Here is a 21333-nt window from a genome sequence, read left to right as displayed (position 1 = left end):
GAAAGTTCCGACGGCACAGCGTGTCGCTACTATGTTCTTCGACAAGAAATGTACACCAAAAAAGTGAAATGAAAGTACACCAGAAAGTGAAATCAAAAAGACTGAACGTATCTCACAATCAAAATTACAGAGGACAGTGTATGAGATAAGCACGTTTATTCACTTGTTAACAACCTGCATGCATGACATCGGAAATGTGAACTTGTATATATAAATATGTATAAATCTTTATGGCCAGATATCAAAATGAAAGAACAAGGAAAGAAAAGAGTGACGTGGGAATCCCGGTGACTTTTAACACGGTGCCATCGTGAGATTTCAAAATTCAACTTCCAAACATAAAAATTACACACGAAATAACTGTCTGCATATGAATTTGACGCAATATTTACCTGTATATCCTTGATCACGTGCAAGGTGAGGTGCCGAGTGTAAGATTAACGCTCACCACACATTTGCATCGACATCATTTTATTCGGAAAGTTTACTGATTTCAGGCATCTTTCAAGGGGAAGAGTCCAAAAATCTGTTACTCTGCTCGGAGACGTCGTCTGAAGTTTTAAAAATTCCTTTCCCGATGTCATGAACGTCGTCTCTCCTGACAGAGTGGGATGCACCATTCATTTGCGTTGTTTTGGATAATTTTATACAACTGCAGACTTTCTGGTGATGTTCATGAGTTGTTCGGATACTAGTGACGAATTTACACTTGGTTATTGATAGTCAAATCCAGGCCCCACCTGTAGAGATGGGGAAATATTGTCTTAATAAAGTGATATTTCTTGGTGACCTGACTATTTCTGGTGTCTGACTCGACTATTTCTGGTGTCAGAGGACTAATACACAAAAGGAAAAAATGTTGCCATTTCCTTTACAATTACAAATTTGGTAGATGGGGTAGGTGGACGAGAGACGATAATGAGAAAGACCGGTGTTTCCATCATTTATTGAGATCCAGTACACAGAAATACATCATAACCTTGGATTCCGAGCCGCTGTCATGTCGCTTTGTGAGCAGCCCTAATGTTGGGAGATCTGAAGCAATGTTACTTCCTTTAAGCGTAAGTTATTGAAACGTTCCATTACAAATGGCTTTCATATATGAATCGAAACAAAAAGGTTCAAATGAAAATAAACAATGGCGTATTCATCAAAAACAGTTAGGGAAACAATGAGTCTACATTTTTCGCAGGTTCTTGTGTAATGAGAAGCTGTCTTGCGATGGTCACTTCTATTCAATATATTGTTCGTACCAAATTTGTTGCGGAATTTACAAGAAAATGGCAACGCAATAAATGGCATTTTCTTCCATTTCCACATGTAAATCAATGGAATTTGATCAAACGCACTACCCAGTGGTAGTGTTACACCTTAAACAGGGTTTGAAAATCGCATAGTTGCTCCTCTTTGGTTAATGCATGTTTGAAAGATTGGTTGAGACACGAAATCACGCTGACAAAGACATGAATTCATGAAAAGACCTACCAGACATATCTTTTTGTCAACATGCACATGATACAAAGTTATGTAATGGCGACTCAAGCTAAGTAATGAATTCAACAGCTCACTAATGGTCGATCGTTTGTATTATTTTTGTATTCATTAACATTTCTACAATCAAATACTCAGGTCTGATACAGAATACAGAATAATATCCACACGCGGGCCGTTTATTTCATACTGTAAAATTTAAATATCTTCTCGTTTCTTGTCGAACCGTGGTCAAACCAACCACTTTCTGATATTAATATTTGCGATAGCCATATTCTCTAGGTCATTACGTAACTTCACTGTATGTATGACATTATGTATGCATTCTCACAGACGCCAGATGAGCCCGCGTGCAATCCACACTGTCGCTGCAACGTGGTTCTCCCCAGGTAGAATGTAAATTTGAAAAGATGCCGGTACTCGGTAATGGGGAATCGAGTGGCCGTAAATTTTATCCCCGTACCTGAATTGATGAGACGTTCCTCCCTTGTTCCCTCTATCGACCACGAAATTGCGCACTTATTTCGGATTAAATATGAAATATGACTCTCTCTCTCTCTCTCTCTCTCTCTCTCTCTCTCTCTCTCTCTCTCTCATAAGCTTCAGATGCGAAGATGAATTGGCAATTTTAAGTGCGTTGTTGACGATGCAAAGCAAAGTGCACACAGACAGGCCATAGCCTGTTTGGACAAAATAGTACTGGTACAAATTACAGTGAATTGTTTTAATTCTACGTAATGTTGGTCCGTGATTCTTCACAGCATGCGGGTAGTATTTGTGATCCGAAATAGATTGCAATATTCGATAACAGTCATCAGCGAGTGAGTGATACTTACGACGTGACCATTGCAGAGCCTGTCTATGGTAATGACTGAAAATCAAGTCAAGTTCGATTCTGAAGTTTAACGATTGCGTAACTTGACAAGTTTGCCAAGAAACTGATACAGATCTCTGTTGTTTAAAATGTTTTTCACTCTGCACAATGTACACGATACTTTATTATTGTAATGAACTATTATCCATCGTATCGTTTGAAAGTAAATGCATGTACAGACGGAAGTCTGAAATGATTCAAAAATACAAAAGCGATAAACATCAGCTATACTGTGGTACATCGGATATTAATATATATTATGGCACTATAAAGGTGAAAAAAGCGGCCGCATATATGGGCCATTGTGCGGGAGTAGTGCAGTGTAGACGTGATTGGATCGGGCCAGTCGAAACAAATCAGATTCGTTAATTTAATTTCTGCGAGTGTTTTGTTTGAGGCGTATTGTTTTAAAAGCCGGCTACAGCGTAACTGTAAATTTTGGCATTATCCTGTTTATGTTGTTCTAGAAAACTCAAGTCTTCTTCTTCTTCACCCCTGGAGTTTGTTGAATTACAAACTGTTGGCTGTGTTACTGTTAGGTTTGCAAAGACAACGCACTGTGTAGGTATAATTTGACACATTAATATTGGTACGAACTAAAATTCCGTTGTCAGCTACGACAACATTCGATATAATCTCTCTCACATATACAGACACACAGACACACAGGGACTTTGTGAACAAGTTTACCACAGAAACTGCGCCATGCTTTTGGATCAAGTAGACCAAGAAACTGCTCTTTCTCGAACGGAAAAATATTTAAAAGTGCATGAAAATTTAGTTCATTAAAGTCCATGTTGTTACAGAAGTTGTAAAATATCGGCTGTGTTCAGTATGCTTTCTTAGCGAATGGGAGTAATCGTTTCTGGCAGCCGATGACTTTATAGTCTTTTTGGTCTTTATGGTCATAGACAATCTCGTTTCCATAGTGTATGGTTTTCCATGATAATATATACTACATAAATTTATGCTTACAGATATACCCTCCCACTATTCCTGCTTAACACACAGTGGGCGCACTCATCCCTGTCGTTCATACGAAAGTAAAGTGACTTATAAGCTGAAATTTGCCATATGTGCCGAAGGTCATGCCTTGACGTTATTTATGAATGTCCGCGAGAGACTGGTGAGATCGATGAAGAATTTGTGGCACTGGCACAGTTTGTCGTTCTTCGCTGCACTGCATGTATGTTGAAGTTCATACATCACAGAACTGCATGTACTTTCATATTGTTCTTCACGATTTGCTGGCCATCCTTGTAACGTCTGCTGACCTTGACACGAGACACAAAGATAGCAAATGCAAATAACACCTAACGAGTGAGGGTAGCAATGCGTGAAATCTCTCCAACCGATTGTATCAGATAGCTGCGGTCGAAGGATGCCGAGAGTTCGTGAAATTCAACGTTACTGTGCCGGGTTTGTACGAAACAGGTGTCTCATTGGGTCATGAGCAAATAATTAACTAACCATGTGAGGCAAGACAAACATTTTTGTTGGTTACACGTAACTCACATCACAGGAGGGAGTGTCAATTTGAATACGGCAGGCATACACGGACAGGTCGAAGTACAGTCCACAGAACAGGACATAGCGCACACGCTGACGCTGGACGTAGTGCACTATTGCCTGTCAGGAAAGTCCACAAACACGGATCCAGTGCCAGTACACGTACATTATATCTCTGCTTGGATTTGTAACAGCGAAGTTTTCATCTGCTCTGGAGAATCAATTAACTCAGTACGGTAATGGGAACCTGGTTTGATTTTCTCACGAGTTCACACACTGTTGCAAAGTTCCAAACGGCATTCGGTGTGGAAATCATTCACACGGCCGTTTCAAATGGATATGGAGGCCTTGGTCAGCCATCGGGTCCGCCGGCTACGAATGGTCTTGGTGTTTCCACAGATGCGGTGAACAGCAAGTATTGTTCTGGGAACGGACACCGTTTCAGTGGAAGTTGCGATAATAATGGAGAGATAAACAGGAACACTACACGTACGGTAGATGCAAGTCATGGCGGAGAATCTTCTCTTCGAACAAGGGTGAAAGATAAGTCTCATATGCCGTCATCCACGAGTCGCTATGCTACTACCACCGCCGCCGTCGAGCAAGAGTCGCCGGGGGCGGCCACGGGACGTCCGAATGGAAGCGTTCAAAATGGAATGGTCAATTACAAAATCCATAACATGGCCTGGTACTATATCTTCCAGTTCGGCGCGTCGCTTGGAAACGAAACTTTCTTCATCACGTTTTTGCCGTTCTGTTGTTGGCACCTGTCCCTGCTGATGATCCGCCGGCTGATTGTGATGTGGTGCTTGGTGATGTACCTGGGACAAGGCGCCAAGGATATCGTGAAGTGGCCAAGACCGAGTTCACCACCCGTTGTCAAGTTGGAACATCTCTATCACAAGGAGTACGGGATGCCATCAACACACGCCATGATGGGACTATCTTTACCCGTCACAATTCTTTATTTATCGAACGGTAGATATGAGGTAAGCCTTACGTAATTAATAAAATAACGATTGTTATAATAGACCACCAGGCATAATATTAATTGTTGCTGTTCAGGCCGACCAGCATAGATCGCTTGATCAGGATATCATCACCTTTGCCAGCCATGACCACTGGTTGTGTAAACACCCCACCCTTCCCACTTGTTGAATTGGTTACGAGATGGGGCTGTAGCGCTCGATGGGCGTTACTAACGATTCGAGCAATTCGAATGATTGGCTACCTTTATGATACTATTGATAGTAGTATTTTTCTTTCACTCAACTGTATATGCTTTAAATACCAACGTCTGATCAAACTGGTCAGTTCTTTCACTTAGTATCGGTGCTAACGATCAAACCAGGTTTATTATTTTGATCAGTTATGCTGGTTTACTGATAAAAATAAATAAAAGATTAATGAATAACATTCGCTAAATTAACGAGATGACTATCCATAAATTTTCACCCTCCCCCTCCTCCTCCTCATCAATTCATACTGTGTATGAATTCGTTCTTGATAATTCAGAATGGTAGCAACTTAGCTAGCACGGTCCTTATCGCTTGGTCACACCCAATAGAGAGAATATCCGGGAATCATCTGCATCCGATTCGCTCATTTGTATCATTCGGTCCGAGGAAACCGTTGGCCTATCGTTATCATATCAGTGTACAATTATCCGACTAAGAAATATGGCGGTTTCCTGTGCGAATTTGAACCGCAATTAATGGATAGGACGTTTACATATTCAGAACACACGCCGTTTGATTACTAGTGGTAGAATTCATGTTACCTTATATTCAATTTTAAAAGTCGGCGTGACTTCGTAACGTTAGCCTACAGGAGTAAATTTGACGACGACATTTTGAAGTCAGTATACACGGATCATCTTTGGAAGAATAGTATAATTTTCTGGCAATTCTGATCCACAAGGTGAATACTACCACGCTGTGGTTGCTACTTACAGGCAGGTCCGATAATGATTGTACAGTTCGTTTGTCGTCAGGTGAGTTCGTGACTCATCACAAAGTGACTACATGAGCGTGCTCAAAAATATGGACGACAGTGAACTTTATCATCTAAAAAGCAAAAGGGTGGAGAGTGCAATTTCTTGCATGGGGCGGGCACCCATTTTGAGCAATAATCAATGGTATACGGGCACAAGTACTTGAAGTAGGCCTAATGAACAAACGAATGAATTAAAATAAAATAACACCAAAATCTCTTGATTGATGTGCCCCGACGCTTATTCGTGTAAGAACAAAGCGACGGTCCCGCGGGCGATTCAACCATCCTGGGTCATTCAACTACGTTTTGTGGAAAACTTTTTATATTTACATTGATGGCAAATATGAATGTAAATACCAATGCACACAAAGATATTTTCCGGAGGTCGTTTGTTTTACCGCTATCAAGGCGAGGACTTCGCGAAGGTTACTTCAAGATGGTAGGGTGTAGGAGCACAGGTTATCGTAACATTGCTTGGATAGTCGTTCGAGGCGGGCGGCCGCGGGTCGCCGTTTACTTGGAAACCAAGTAATCAGCGACCTGCGGCCGCCCGCCTCGAACGACTATCCAAGCAACGTTACGATAACCTGTGTGTAGGAGTGGCTACCTGTGTCGGAGGTACTTTAAGTTACCGTTTGAACTGTGCTTGAATGGTTCTACAACGCATTGAGTTCGTACATGGAGATACCGGAAGACTCCATGGTTCGTGTCAGTAATGACATGTACCCATAATTCGATGATAAATGTGCTTTATGGGGATTATCACGCTGTGCGCCCTTTTTATGGGTCCATGCTTTCCTTATTGACCTCTCGATCTCTAGTGCTTTCAGCTTCCATCGCTAGTTGAGCTCGTTCCTTTCAAGACATTTGTCAGACTGTTGGCGTACGTCCCAGTGTTAACATCAAGTTGTTTCTAATAGTTGTGCAAACCATTTATCAATTGCAAGATTGACAGATATCTTAGTTCACATGTGTTTACTTGTTTTCTTTCAACTTGCGATGCTCTCCTGCCAGTTTCCATTCATAGCCGGAGTGATAATGGTGATCGCCTGGTGTTCCGTGGTGTGTTGCAGCAGACTTTATCTTGGAATGCATAGTGTGCTGGTAAGTTTTCATTTCTCTTGAAAAAAACATCTTCAGATCTGCTTTCCCTATACAAAGTGTGGACAAGTACATCTTGGGGATCATGGTTTAAACTATAGGGTGACAAATAGAGAGCAACTTGTGGAAAAAGATCTTCACATGATTGAAACTACAAAAACTGTGAATTGTGGAAAGAAAGTATTTATGTTCAGCCAACTTTGCAAACAAAATTGGAATTAAAATCAAATTTGCACATCTTCATCGTAGCAACCACTCCCAAGATCTAATGGTACATCCCTCAATCGACATTCAAATACATTATCTACTCAGTAACTCCAAATATTTGTAAACCCCCTTCATGATAGACAACACAGCTCATTTGTTGAACTCTGTCATGACTTCTTCATTTTCCATTTTCAAAATATGATAAGTTTATATTGGAATTATGTTGAACTCTACTATAATGGCCTGGACTTTCATTTTAACCCTTTGAGCACCAAAGTCTATTTTTGTCCCCTTTATAAAATAGACCCCAGTCAATTTTGCTCAGATTTTTGAGAAAATTTCCACAGCATTATAATAAAGTGACTTTACATGTGGGGAATATGTACCTCACCCAAGTGAAAGTGAAACAAAAGGGCTGATGTTGTCACTGTCTTGTGACTGTCACTGTGTTGTGCATCAGCATGTAAAATTACACAGCTGAGATTGAAATCTGTTGAAATGAAGTTTCCAAAAGTGTAATTTCCCAAAACATGTTTACATTAAAAGCCAGAATTCTTATTTTGAAGCAGCTACAGAACATGATTGCAATGTGTGGCCTTTTGTATAAGCTCCCATGCCAATAGAATAGGATGGCAATAGGAGCTATTGTATACCAGTTGTCTGGATTCAATTGGTGTCAGAGTGTCTGTCTGTTCATGTCTGTCTGTCTGTATGTATTTATGTATGTATTTATGTGTGTACATACATACCTATGTATGTCCATCTTTATCAAAATCTTGTAAAACACAGGACCTACAGCCATAGAGTTAGCTGTGTAGGTGTTGTTAGGATGATGTCAGTATCAATATATGTAAATGAGCTGTAAAATTTTGAAATGGTAAAAAAATGGCCTCAGGAATCTGATATTCATAATGTGTCTCAGGTAGAAATACTATAGCTTTGTTAATTTTATGGATTTTATTTATGGTAATATCTGCAAATTACAAATGACCAAATTTGTAATTTTGGAGAATTCTTGTCAAAATTTTATATATATATATATATATATTATATATATATATAATTTAATATGTAACCTGAACCTATTACTCCAAATAATTTTCTGAAATTTTCTGACCAAAAATGGCAAAAATTGCCCCCAAGAATAAAAATTGCAGATTTCACCATAATTACAATATATCATATATTAAAATAATCCCTTGGAATCTGTATACCAAATATCAAAGCTATCAACTTGCAGTTTTTGAGAAACACATTATTTGACCAACAAGTCATTGACAATGACATAGTCCCCACTTGTAATAGGAGTATTAGTCTTGATGGGGCAGGGAAATGTGGTCATTAAGAAGTATCACTGGAGTGTATATGTTCAGATCTATGGATACATACGTCTATGTCATTGTTCCCAATTTGAAACACATGAGGCATGTCTAAGTTATGGTTCTAAATCGAGAAAAAAGATCAGACCTCTAGCTGTATTGGCCAGCCAAGAAAAACATATGCGCATAATAAATGAGGTACAAGATGTGACATCTTAAGGTCTATTATCCTATCAAAATTGAAGCGTAAAGAACTTGTGGTTACTGAGTTATGCATATATATGCATAATCAAGGTCAAAGGTCATCAATCTCACGTGACATTTTGAAAAAAAAAATTGTATTGCTAATTAATCCATATGAGATACAAGATGTGACATCTTAAGGTCTATTATCCTATCAAAATTGAAGCGTAAAGAACTTGTGGTTACTGAGTTATGCATATATATGCATAATCAAGGTCAAAGGTCATCAATCTCACGTGACATTTTGTAAAAAAAATTGTATTGCTAAGTTATCCCTATAACCAAAAATCAGACCTCTTGCTCTATTGGCTCGCTCAAAATTAGATATGTGCATAATTAATGAGGTACAATATGTGGCGTCATAAGGTGTCCCATCATACCAAATATGAAGAGTGTAGCACTTGTGGTTACTGAGTTCTGGACAAATATGTATATTTGAGGTCAAAGGTCACCAAGGTCACGTGACATTTTGTCAAAAAAAATTGCATTGTTAAGTTATCCATATATACCAAAAATCAGACCTCTTGCTCTATTGGCTCGCTCAAAATTAGATATGCACATAATTAATGATGTACAATATGTGGTGTCATAGGGTGTCCCATCATACCATATATGAAAGCTTTAGCACTTGTGGTTACTGAGTTATGGACAAATATGTATATTTGAGGTCAAAGGTCACCAAGGTCACGTGACATTTTGTCAAAGTGTCTGAGATATCTGCGTGAACGGATGGACTCCCGGACGGACATGACCCAATCTATAAGCCCCCCCTGGACTTTATCTGTGGGGACTAAAAACTGTGTCACCGCATCCTTTTTGCAATATGAATACAATGAGAAACTAAATTTTTATTTTTCTTGGCCTTATACATGGGAGTCTATGGACTGCCTTATACATGGGAGTCTATGGACTGCCTTATACATGGGAGTCTATGGACTGCCTTATACATGGGAGTCTATGGAGGTGAAAACTAAAAAGTCCTCTGACACGGCCAAATTTGATTGCATTGTGAAACAAATCGACGTGCATCTGTATGAGGTAGGGTACTATCATTGTACCAAGTTTGAACGAAATCGCTCCAGGTGTCTCTGAGATATCTGCGTGAATGGACGGACGGACGGACGCACACACGGACGGATGGACGGACGGACATGACCAAACCTATAGGTCCCCCCCGGACGGTGTCCATGGGGACTAAAAATGGCAAAAATTGCCCCAAAAATACGCTATTGCAGATTTCACCATGATTTCAATATATCACATTTAGTTCATCTGTAGGAACCTGCATATCAAATTCAAAGCAATCAGACCAGTACTTTTTGAGAAACACATTTTTTGACCAAAAAGAGAAAAAATTGTCCCAAAACACAAAATTGCAGGTTTCATCATAATTTCAACAAATATTATTTAGATCATCTGTAGGAACCTGTGTACCAAATTTCAAAGTTATCAGATGAGTAATTTTGGAAATACACATTGTTTGACCAAAAATGACAAAGATTACCCGAAAAATACAAAATTGCAGATTTCATCAGAATTCAACATAGATTACTTAGTTCATCTGTAGAAACCTGTATACCAAATTTCAAAGCTTTCAGACCATTGCCCCCAAAATACAAAATTGCAGATTTCATCATAATTAGGGTTTCGAGACCACGGGTCCGAAACCCTCTAGTAATCGTTCCGTTTTTTATTATTATTATTATTATTATTATTAGGGTTTCGACACCATGGGTGCGAAACCCTCTTGTAATCGTTCTGTTTTTTTATTATTATTATTAGGGTTTCGACACCATGGGTGCGAAACCCTATTGTAATCGTTATGTTTTTTATTATTATTATTTTCTTCTTGCGACGAGCTTCTGCAACTACCACGCGAACACCATTGCACCTAGAGACTTCATATTTGGTACACAGGTACAACTCAGCAAAAGTAATTTTTTGGTCACATGACCATAACAATAGGTCACGTGATCTGGCGGCCATTTTGAAATAAACTTTAAAATTGACTTCATTTGCATAAAAGGTGGTAAATCAAAATTCTGCTCCAGTCACTTTTTAGCCGTATAGCCTTGCTCCTTCATGCCAATATCATGGTCACAGGTCTTGCCGATTTTAAGAAGAAGATTTTTAAAGTATTATTTTTCATATTTTTCAGTGACCTTTGACCTCCGCTATAGATTTACAAATGCCCATTACAGGCTAGCCAATAGAGCTAGGAGTCTGGTTCTTTTTCGACATAGACGATCATTGGCTGTTTATGTTCACCGAAATATTTTGGGTCAGGTCACGTGACCTTGATCTCATTAATTATGCGCATATCTAATTCTAGGCTAACCAATAGGGCTAGAGATCCAAATTTTGGTACACAGGGACTACTATGGGATAGAAATCTATTGCAAATATGTCACGTGACCAGACCTCATTAATTATGCGCATATCTAATTCTAGGCTAACCAATAGGGCTAGAGATCCCAATTTGGTACACAGGGACTACTATGGGATAGAAATCTATTGCAATTATGTCACGTGACCAGACCTCATTAATTATGTGCATATCTAATTCTAGGCTAACCAATAGGGCTAGAGATCCAAATTTTGGTACACAGGGACTACTATGGGATAGAAATCTATTGCAAATATGTCACGTGACCAGACCTCATTAATTATGCGCATATCTAATTCTGAGCCAGCAAATAGAGCTAGAGGTCTGATTTTTGGTATATAGGGATAACTTAGCATTACAATTTTTTGACAAAATGTCATGTGACCTCGATGACCTTTGACCTTGAATATACGTATATGTCCATAACTCAGTAACCACAAGTGCTACACCCTTCATATTTGGTATGATGGGAGACCTTATGACACCACATCCTGTACCTCATTAATTATGCGCATATCTAATTCTGAGCCAGCCAATAGAGCTAGAGGTCTGATTTTTGGTATATAGGGATAGCTTAGCAATAAAATTTTTTTGAAAAAATGTCATGTGACCTCGATGACCTTTGACCTTAAATATACCTATATGTCCACAACTTGATAACCACAAGTGCTACAGACTTCATATGTGGTATGATGGGAGACCTAATGACACTGTATCCTGTACTTCATTAATTATGCGCATAATATAATTTTTCTTTTGCTCTAAATGCTGCTACTTGTGTCGAAACCCGGTCATCGCTGCTTGCAGCTATATTTAGGGTTTCGACACCATGGGTGCGAAACCCTATTGTAATCGTTATGTTTTTTATTATTATTATTATTATTATTATTATTATTCTTCTTCTTCTGTCGCGCTTCTGCAACTACCACGCAAACACCGTTGCACCTAGAGACTTCATATTTGGTACACAGGTACAACTAAGCAAAAGTAATTTTTGGTCACATGACCATAACAATAGGTCACGTGACCTGGCGGCCATTTTGAAAATAAACTTTAAAATTGACTTCATTTGCATAAAAGGTGGTAAATCAAAATTCTGCTCCAGTCACTTTTTAGACCTTATAGCCTTGCTCCTTCATGCCAAATATCAAGGTAACAGGTCTTGCCGATTTTGAGAAGAAGATTTTTAAGTATTATTTTTCATATTTTTCAGTGACCTTTGACCTCCCCTATAGATTTACAAATGCCCATTTTAGGCTAGCCAATAGAGCTAAGAGTCTGGTTCTTTTTCGACATAGACGATCATTGGCTGTAATGTTCACCGAAATATTTTGGGTCAGGTCACGTGACCTTGACCTCATTAATTATGCGCATATCTAATTCTAGGCTAACCAATAGGGCTAGAGATCCAAATTTTGGTACACAGGGACTACTATGGGATAGAAATCTATTGCAAATATGTCACGTGACCAGACCTCATTAATTATGCGCATATCTAATTCTAGGCTAACCAATAGGGCTAGAGATCCAAATTTTGGTACACAGGGACTACTATGGGATAGAAATCTATTGCAAATATGTCACGTGACCAGACCTCATTAATTATGCGCATATCTAATTCTGAGCCAGCCAATAGAGCTAGAGGTCTGATTTTTGGTATATAGGGATAACTTAGCATTACAATTTTTTTGACAAAATGTCATGTGACCTCGATGACCTTTGACCTTGAATATACGTATATGTCCATAATCAGTAACCAAAAGTGGTACACCCTTCATATTTGGTATGATGGTAGACCTTATGACATCACATCCTGTACCTCATTAATTATGCGCATATCTAATCTGAGCCAGCCAAAAGAGCTAGAGGTCTGATTTTTGGTATATAGGGATAACTTAGCAGTACAATTTTTTTGACAAAATGTCATGTGACCTTCATGACCTTTGACCTTATATATATATATATATATATATATATATATATATATATATATATATATATATATATATATATATATGGGCATAACTAAGTAACCCCAAGTGCTAGACCTTTCATATTTGGTATGATGGGAGACCTTATGACACCACATCCTGTACCTAATTAATTATGCGCATATCTAATTCTGAGCCAGCCAATAGGGCTAGAGGTCTGATTTTTGGTATATAGGGATAGCTTAGCAATAAAAATTTTTTGACAAAATATCATGTGACCTCGATGACCTTTGACCTTAAATATACCTATATGTCCGCAACTTGATAACACAAGTGCTACAGAATTCATATGTGGTATGATGGGAGAACTAATGACACTGCATCCTGTACTTCATTAATTATGCACACAATCTAATTTTTCTTTTGCTCTTAATGCTGCTACTAGTGTCGAAACCCGGTCATCGCTGCTTGCAGCTATATTTAGGGTTTCGACACCATTGGTGCGAAACCCTATTGTAATCGTTATGTTTTTTATTATTATTATTATTATTATTATTATTATTATTATTATTCTTCTTGCGACGCACTTTTGCAACAACCACGCGAACATCGTTGCACCTAGAGACTTCATATTTGGTACACAGGTACAACTCAACAAAAGTAATTTTTTGGTCACATGACCATAACAATAGGTCACGTGACCTGGCGGCCATTTTGAAAATAAACTTTAAAATTGACTTCATTTGCATAAAAGGTGGTAAATCAAAATTCTGCTCCAGTCACTTTTTAGACCTTATAGCCTTGCTCCTTCATGCCAAATATCAAGGTCACAGGTCTTGCCGATTTTGAGAAGAAGATTTTTAAAGTATTATTTTTCATATTTTTCAGTGACCTTTGACCTCCCCTATAGATTTACAAATGCTCATTATAGGCTAGCCAATAGAGCTAGGAGTCTGGTTCTTTTTCGACATAGACGATCATTGGCTGTTAATGTTCACCGAAATATTTTGGGTCAGGTCACGTGACCTTGACCTCATTAATTATGCGCATATCTAATTCTAGGCTAACCAATAGGGCTAGAGATCCGAATTTTGGTTCACAGGGACTACTATGGGATAGAAATCTATTGCAAATATGTCACGTGACCAGACCTCATTAATTATGCGCATATCTAATTCTAGGCCAACCAATAGGCTGGAGATCCAAATTTTGGTACACAGGGACTACTATGGGATAGAAATATATTGCAAATATGTCACGTGACCAGACCTCATTAATTATGCGCATATCTAATTCTAGGCTAACCAATAGGGCTAGAGATCCGAATTTTGGTACACAGGGACTACTATGGGATAGAAATCTATTGCAAATATGTCACGTGACCAGACCTCATTAATTATGCGCATATATAATTCTAGGCTAACCAATAGGGCTAGAGATCCGAATTTTGGTACACAGGGACTACTATGGGATAGAAATCTATTGCAAATATGTCACGTGACCAGACCTCATTAATTATGCGCATATCTAATTCTAGGCTAACCAATAGGGCTAGAGATCCGAATTTCGGTACACAGGGACTACTATGGGATAGAAATCTATTGCAAATATGTCTCGTGATCAGACCTCATTAATTATGCACATATCTAATTCTAGGCTAACCAATAGGGCTAGAGATCCAAATTTTGGTACACAGGGACTACTATGGGATACAAATCTATCGCAAATATGTCACGTGACCAGACCTCATTAATTATGCGCATATCTAATTCTGAGCCAGCCAATAGAGCTAGAGGTCTGATTTTTGGTATATAGGGATAACTTAGCATTACAATTTTTTTGACAAAATGTCATGTGACCTCGATGACCTTTGACCTTGAATATACGTATATGTCCATAACTCAGTAACCACAAGTGGTACACCCTTCATATTTGGTATGATGGGAGACCTTATGACACCACATCCTGTACCTCATTAATTATGCGCATGTCTAATTCTGAGCCAGCCAATAGAGCTAGAGGTCTGATTTTTGGTATATAGGGATAGCTTAGCAATAAAAAATTTTTGACAAAATGTCATGTGACCTCGATGACCTTTGACCTTAAATATACCTATATGTCCACAACTTGATAACCACAAGTGCTACAGACTTCATATGTGGTATGATGGGAGACCTAATGACACTGCATCCTGTACTTCATTAATTATGCGCACAATCTAATTTTTCTTTTGCTCTTAATGCTGCTACTTGTGTCGAAACCCGGTCATCGCTGCTTGCAGCTATATTTATTATTATTATTCTTCTTCTTCTTCTTCTTGCGACGAGCTTCTGCAACTACCATGCGAACACCGTTGCACCTAGAGACTTCATATTTGGTACACAGGTACAACTCAGCAAAAGTAATTTTTTGGTCACATGACCATAACAATAGGTCACATGACCTGGCGGCCATTTTGAAAATAAACTTTAAAATTGACTTCATTTGCATAAAAGGTGGTAATCAAAATTCTGCTCCAGTCACTTTTTAGACCTTATAGCCTTGCTCCTTCATGCCAAATATCAAGGTAACAGGTCTTGCCGATTTTGAGAAGAAGATTTTTAAAGTATTATTTTTCATATTTTTCAGTGACCTTTGACCTCCCCTATAGATTTACAAATGCCCATTATAGGCTAGCCAATAGAGCTAGGAGTCTGGTTCTTTTTTCGACATAGACGATCATTGGCTGTTAATGTTCACCGAAATATTTTGGGTCAGGTCACGTGACCTTGATCTCATTAATTATGCGCATATCTAATTCTAGGCTAACCAATAGTGCTAGAGATCCGAATTTTAGTACACAGGGACTACTATGGGATAGAATCTATTGCAAAATATGTCACGTGACCAGACCTCATTAATTATGCGCATATCTAATTCTAGGCTAACAAATAGAGCTAGAGCTCCAAATTTGGTACACAGGGACTACTATGGGATAGAAATCTATTGCAAATATGTCACATGACCAGACCTCATTAATTATGCGCATATCTAATTCTAGGCTAACCAATAGGGCTAGAGATCCAAATTTTGGTACACATTGACTACTATGGGATAGAAATCTATTGCAAATATGTCACGTGACCAGACCTCATTAATTATGCGCATATCTAATTTTAGGCTAACCAATAGGGCTAGAGATCCGAATTTTGGTACACAGGGACTACTATGGGATAGAAATCTATTGCAAATATGTCATGTGACCAGACCTCATTAATTATGCGCATATCTAATTCTGAGCCAGCCAATAGAGCTAGAGGTCTGATTTTTGGTATACAGGGATAACTTAGCATTACAATTTTTTTGACAAAATGTCATGTGATCTCGATGACCTTTGACCTTGAATATACGTATATGTCCATAACTCAGTAACCACAAGTGGTACACCCTTCATATTTGGTATGATGGGAGACCTTATGACATCACATCCTGTACCTAATTAATTATGCGCATATCTAATTCTGAGCCAGCCAATAGAGCTAAAGGTCTGATTTTTGGTATATAGGGATAGCTTAGCAATAAAATTTTTTTGACAAAATGTCATGTGACCTCGATGACCTTTGACCTTAAATATACCTATATGTCCACAACTTGATAACCACAAGTGCTACAGACTTCATATGTGGTATGATGGGAGACCTAATGACACTGCATCCTGCACTTCATTAATTATGCGCACAATCTAATTTTTCTTTTGCTCTTAATGCTGCTACTTGTGTCGAAACCCGGTCATCGCTGCTTGCAGCTATATTTATTATTATTATTATTCTTTTTCTTCTTCTTCTTCTTCCGTCCTCTAAATGCAACTGCCACGCGAACACTGTTGCACCTAGAGACTTCAAATTTGGCACATAGGTAAAACTCCTCACAAGTAATTTTTTGATCACATGACCATAACAATGGGTCACGTGACCTGGCAGCCATATTGAAATTAAACTTTCAACTTGGCTTAATTTGCATAAAAATAAACCAATCAAAATTCTGTCAGATATTTTTGTAGACCATAGGGCTAGGCTCCTTCATGCCAAATTTCAAGGTCATAGGCCCTGCCGATTTTGAGAAGAAGATTTTTAAAGTATTATTTTTCACATTTTTCAGTGACCTTTGACCTGCCCTGTAGATTTACAAATGCCCATTACAGGCTAGTCAATAGAGCTAGGAGTCTGGTTCTTTTTCGACATAGACGATCATTGGCTGTTAATGTTCACCCAAATATTTTGGGTCAGGTCACGTGACCTTGACCTCATTAATTATGCGCATATCTAATTCCAGGCTAACCAATAGGGCTAGAGATCCGAATTTTGGTACACATGGACTACTATGGGATAGAAATCTATTGCAAATATGTCACGTGATCAGACCTCATTAATTATGCGCATATCTAATTCTAGGCTAACCAATAGGGCTAGAGATCCGTATTTTGGTACACAAGGACTACTATGGATAGAAATCTATTGCAAATATGTCACGTGACCAGACCTCATTAATTATGCGCATATCTAATTCTAGGCTAACCAATAGGGCTAGAGATCCGAATTTTGTTACACAGGGACTACTATGGGATAGAAATCTATTGCAAATATGTCACATGATCAGACCTCATAAATTATGCGCATATCTAATTCTAGGCTAACCAATAGGGCTAGAGATCAGAATTTTGGTACACATGGACTACTATGGGATAGAAATCTATTGCAAATATGTCACGTGACCAGACCTCATTAATTATGCGCATATCTAATTCTAGGCTAACCAATAGGGCTAGAGATCCCAATTTTGGTACACAGGGACTACTATGGGATAGAAATCTATTGCAAATATGTCACGTGACCAGACCTCATTAATTATGCACATATCTAATTCTAGGCTAACCAATAGGGCTAGAGATCCGTATTTTGGTACACAGGGACTACTATGGGATAGAAATCTATTGCAAATATGTCACGTGACCAGACCTCATTAATTATGCGCATATCTAATTCTAGGCTAACCAATAGGGCTAGAGATCCGAATTTTGTACACAGGGACTACTATGGGATAGAAATCTATTGCAAATATGTCACATGATCAGACCTCATAAATTATGCGCATATCTAATTCTAGGCTAACCAATAGGGCTAGAGATCCGAATTTTGGTACACAGGGACTACTATGTGATAGAAATCTATTGCAAATATGTCACGTGACCAGACCTCATTAATTATGCGCATATCTAATTCTAGGCTAACCAATAGGGCTAGAGATCCGAATTTTGGTACACAGGGACTACTATGGGATAGAAATCTATTGCAAATATGTCACATGACAAGACCTCATCAATTATGCACATATCTAATTCTAGGCTAAGGTGATAGAGCTAGAGGTCTGATTTTTGGTATAAAGGGATAACTATGATATTGAATTCTTTTAACAAAATGTCACATCACCTCGACTACTTTTGACCTCGATTTCACAAATACTACCATAGCCTCCAATCTTTTTGCATATGTATTTCTCTATTGCCCCTGTTGACCGAGATGTCTCGAAACCCGGTGATTGCTGCTTTGCAGCTATAATTTCAATAAATATCATTAAGTTTATCTGTAGGAACCTGTGTACCAAATTTCAAAGCTATCAGATGAGTAATTTTGGAAATACACATTGTTTGACCAAAAATGGCAAAAATTGCCTTAAAACTGCAAATTTGCATATTTCCACACAATTTGAACACGGTCCCTCTGTGATTTGAACAAATCTGAAATAGATCATCCTTAGGGACCTAGGTACCAAATATCAAAGCTATCTGACTGGTAGTTTTGAAGAAGATTTTTAAAGATTTTTTTACCAAAAATGACAAAAATTGCCTTAAAAATACAAATATGCAAATTTCACCACGATTTGAATAAATGTAACTGAAGTAAACTGCATATCAAATTTCAAAGCAATCGGACAAGCAGTTTCAGAGAAGAAGATTTTTTTACCAAAAACAGTAAAAAATGCCCCAATAATACAAATATGCAAATTTCACCACAATTTGAACAAACTTACATGAGGTTACTCCAAGTGAACTGCATATAAAATTTCAAAGCAATCAGACTTGCGGTTTCAGAGGAGAAGGCAATTGTTGACGGACGCCGGACACCGGATGTCGACGGAAAATCAACCTATTTGATAAGCTCCACGTCGCTGACAGCGGAGCTAATAAAAATTAGTAATTAGGTGTATACAGTAAGCATATCATCACATGACTGCATGCAAAACACATCACTGTTGACTTAAAGCTGGCTTCTGTCAAACATTGTCAAAGGACTGATTCCTTTTACTTGTATTATAAGTAGTAATTAGTACCAAGAATAATTTTTGACATCAACAAAACTTTCAAAGCTCATATACATCAACATTAAGAGGAACCAGATTGCTTTTTTTTGGTTCCAAGCAAGAAGAGTGATTTATGTGTATTATTTTACACACATTCTAGTCTCCCTAATAATTATTTGTATGCTTAGTTTTATTTTTCCTTACCCACTGTATGACATACTACATGGGAGCAACAAATGTCTGTAATGCTATTTTCAACCTATTGATATGAGGATTCTTTTTGGTCTTCAAACCACTTTCAGTGGGTTTGCCAAAACGTGTTGACATCAGTTGGTTTGCCAAAACACATTGACATCAAGTGACAGAATTCATTATTTCTGTATTAAAAAATTAGTGCACCAATATGGTATAAGTGATAGAATGAAAGGTAGTAGAGTGCATAACTCAAATACCATGCAACACTGTGCAATATTCTTCAGGCGTTTGCCCTCAGGATGATAAATAGTGACCCCTCAGGGTGATTAATGTACCTAATATCTTGGTACTTTCAGTGATTGCCCCTTTTGAGTTTGTCCAAATCCTGACATGCCTTTTCGTTCTCTGTGCCGTAAGTCCCTACACCTTGTGCATGGTATAACTGTTTACAGAGGGTTTGTTAAAGGTTTATGTAGCTTTGTTGTGTCAGCATTCTGTATATTACAAGGGTGAAGTCATCTTGTTTTGGACAGACATTAGAAGAGTAACCAATCAAATGACAAACAAGAGCAGACACTGAAAAGTATCTGCATGTTCATATGAGGGGGCATATTATGTCATATTCATGTACAGTATTTCATATTTTATTGGTATTTATAAAAATCCAATCAGACAGATGTCAGTAAAGACATCAGATAGCGATGGATGTTCATTACCTGATATCTTTAGCAAACCACTTAACTCTAATGAGAAAGCCAATATCACGATAAAGAATATTTTACACTATCTGATATTTGGTACACACTGTCATCAAGAGAAATCCTTCAAAAAAAACCCAAAAGTTTATAAACTAGCAAATCTTTGAGAAGTATTATAGACATATCAGCTTTGATACGGAATACTACATACAGGTATTCCAGATACCTATTGTAACCTTTTACAATTATACCCTGTTGCACAATGTAGATTGTCTTAAACTTTGAGTATACCTTTTCTTTCAAATATTGATGGGAAGTATTGGGATTAAATTGTCTGGAAATTATACAGGCCGTCTAGTCAATTAAGCTAATTATATAAATTAATCATTTGTTTGGTCGCACAGTGCTTTTCATTCTGTACACCCTCTTAGCATACAATCATTACAATGGGTTGAAATACACAGAAAAGTCTCATGTCAATTTCTTTGTTATGGGGGGAAAAGAACATTCTAATAATAAAGATGGTCACATTTCCATAGTGTAATATTGAATACTAAAAAATAACAGAAACAAGTGATGTCCCTTAATATAACCATTCATTTTACTAATGATGTCGCTAGGCATAATTAGTCATTTGAAAAATTAAAGAAAACTATTTTTATGGTCGTCATATTGGATTTATGCTAATGAACAATTCAGTAAATGGTAAAATATATTCAGCAATATTGGTCAAACAAAATCCAGTGTTAATTTCAAATCTTACATAACATTTCAAGTTTCAAGTATTACATGAAATAAAATGACAGCATTTTCTATAAAACCTTTTGCAATTATACTGTTGCCCAATGTAGATTGTATTAAACTTTGAATACACCTTTTCTTTGACCTTTAAAATATTCAAGGTGAGGAAATACTTTATGTTGCAATTCTCATTAGGTTAAATTTAATCATTTACCAGTCCTGTAAAGAAAACATGGAAGTGAGATGTTGAACATATTGGACTTATATAATTAGAAATCCTTTTATCACTGTAAGATAACTTTGAAAA

At 37.8% G+C, this 21333-nt stretch overlaps 1 protein-coding gene across 1 annotated transcript in view; it reads left to right on the top strand.

The window, feature by feature from the left end:
• The first annotated feature begins 3405 nt into the window (after nt 1–3405).
• LOC139149186 (sphingosine-1-phosphate phosphatase 2-like) overlaps nt 3406–21333 on the top strand; it is a 29300-nt gene continuing 11372 nt past the window's right edge. Inside the window, exons 1-2 of the mRNA XM_070720757.1 lie at nt 3406–4863; nt 6884–6973. Coding sequence (XP_070576858.1) covers nt 4114–4863; nt 6884–6973 — 840 coding nt within the window. The 5' untranslated portion in view covers nt 3406–4113. The remainder of the gene's footprint in view (nt 4864–6883; nt 6974–21333) is intronic.

This window comes from Ptychodera flava, chromosome 14, assembly GCF_041260155.1.
Source record: "Ptychodera flava strain L36383 chromosome 14, AS_Pfla_20210202, whole genome shotgun sequence".
Taxonomy (NCBI): Eukaryota; Metazoa; Hemichordata; class Enteropneusta; family Ptychoderidae; genus Ptychodera; species Ptychodera flava.
The sequence above is the reverse complement of the archived record's forward strand: the minus strand, read 5'-3'. Positions and strand labels throughout refer to the sequence as shown.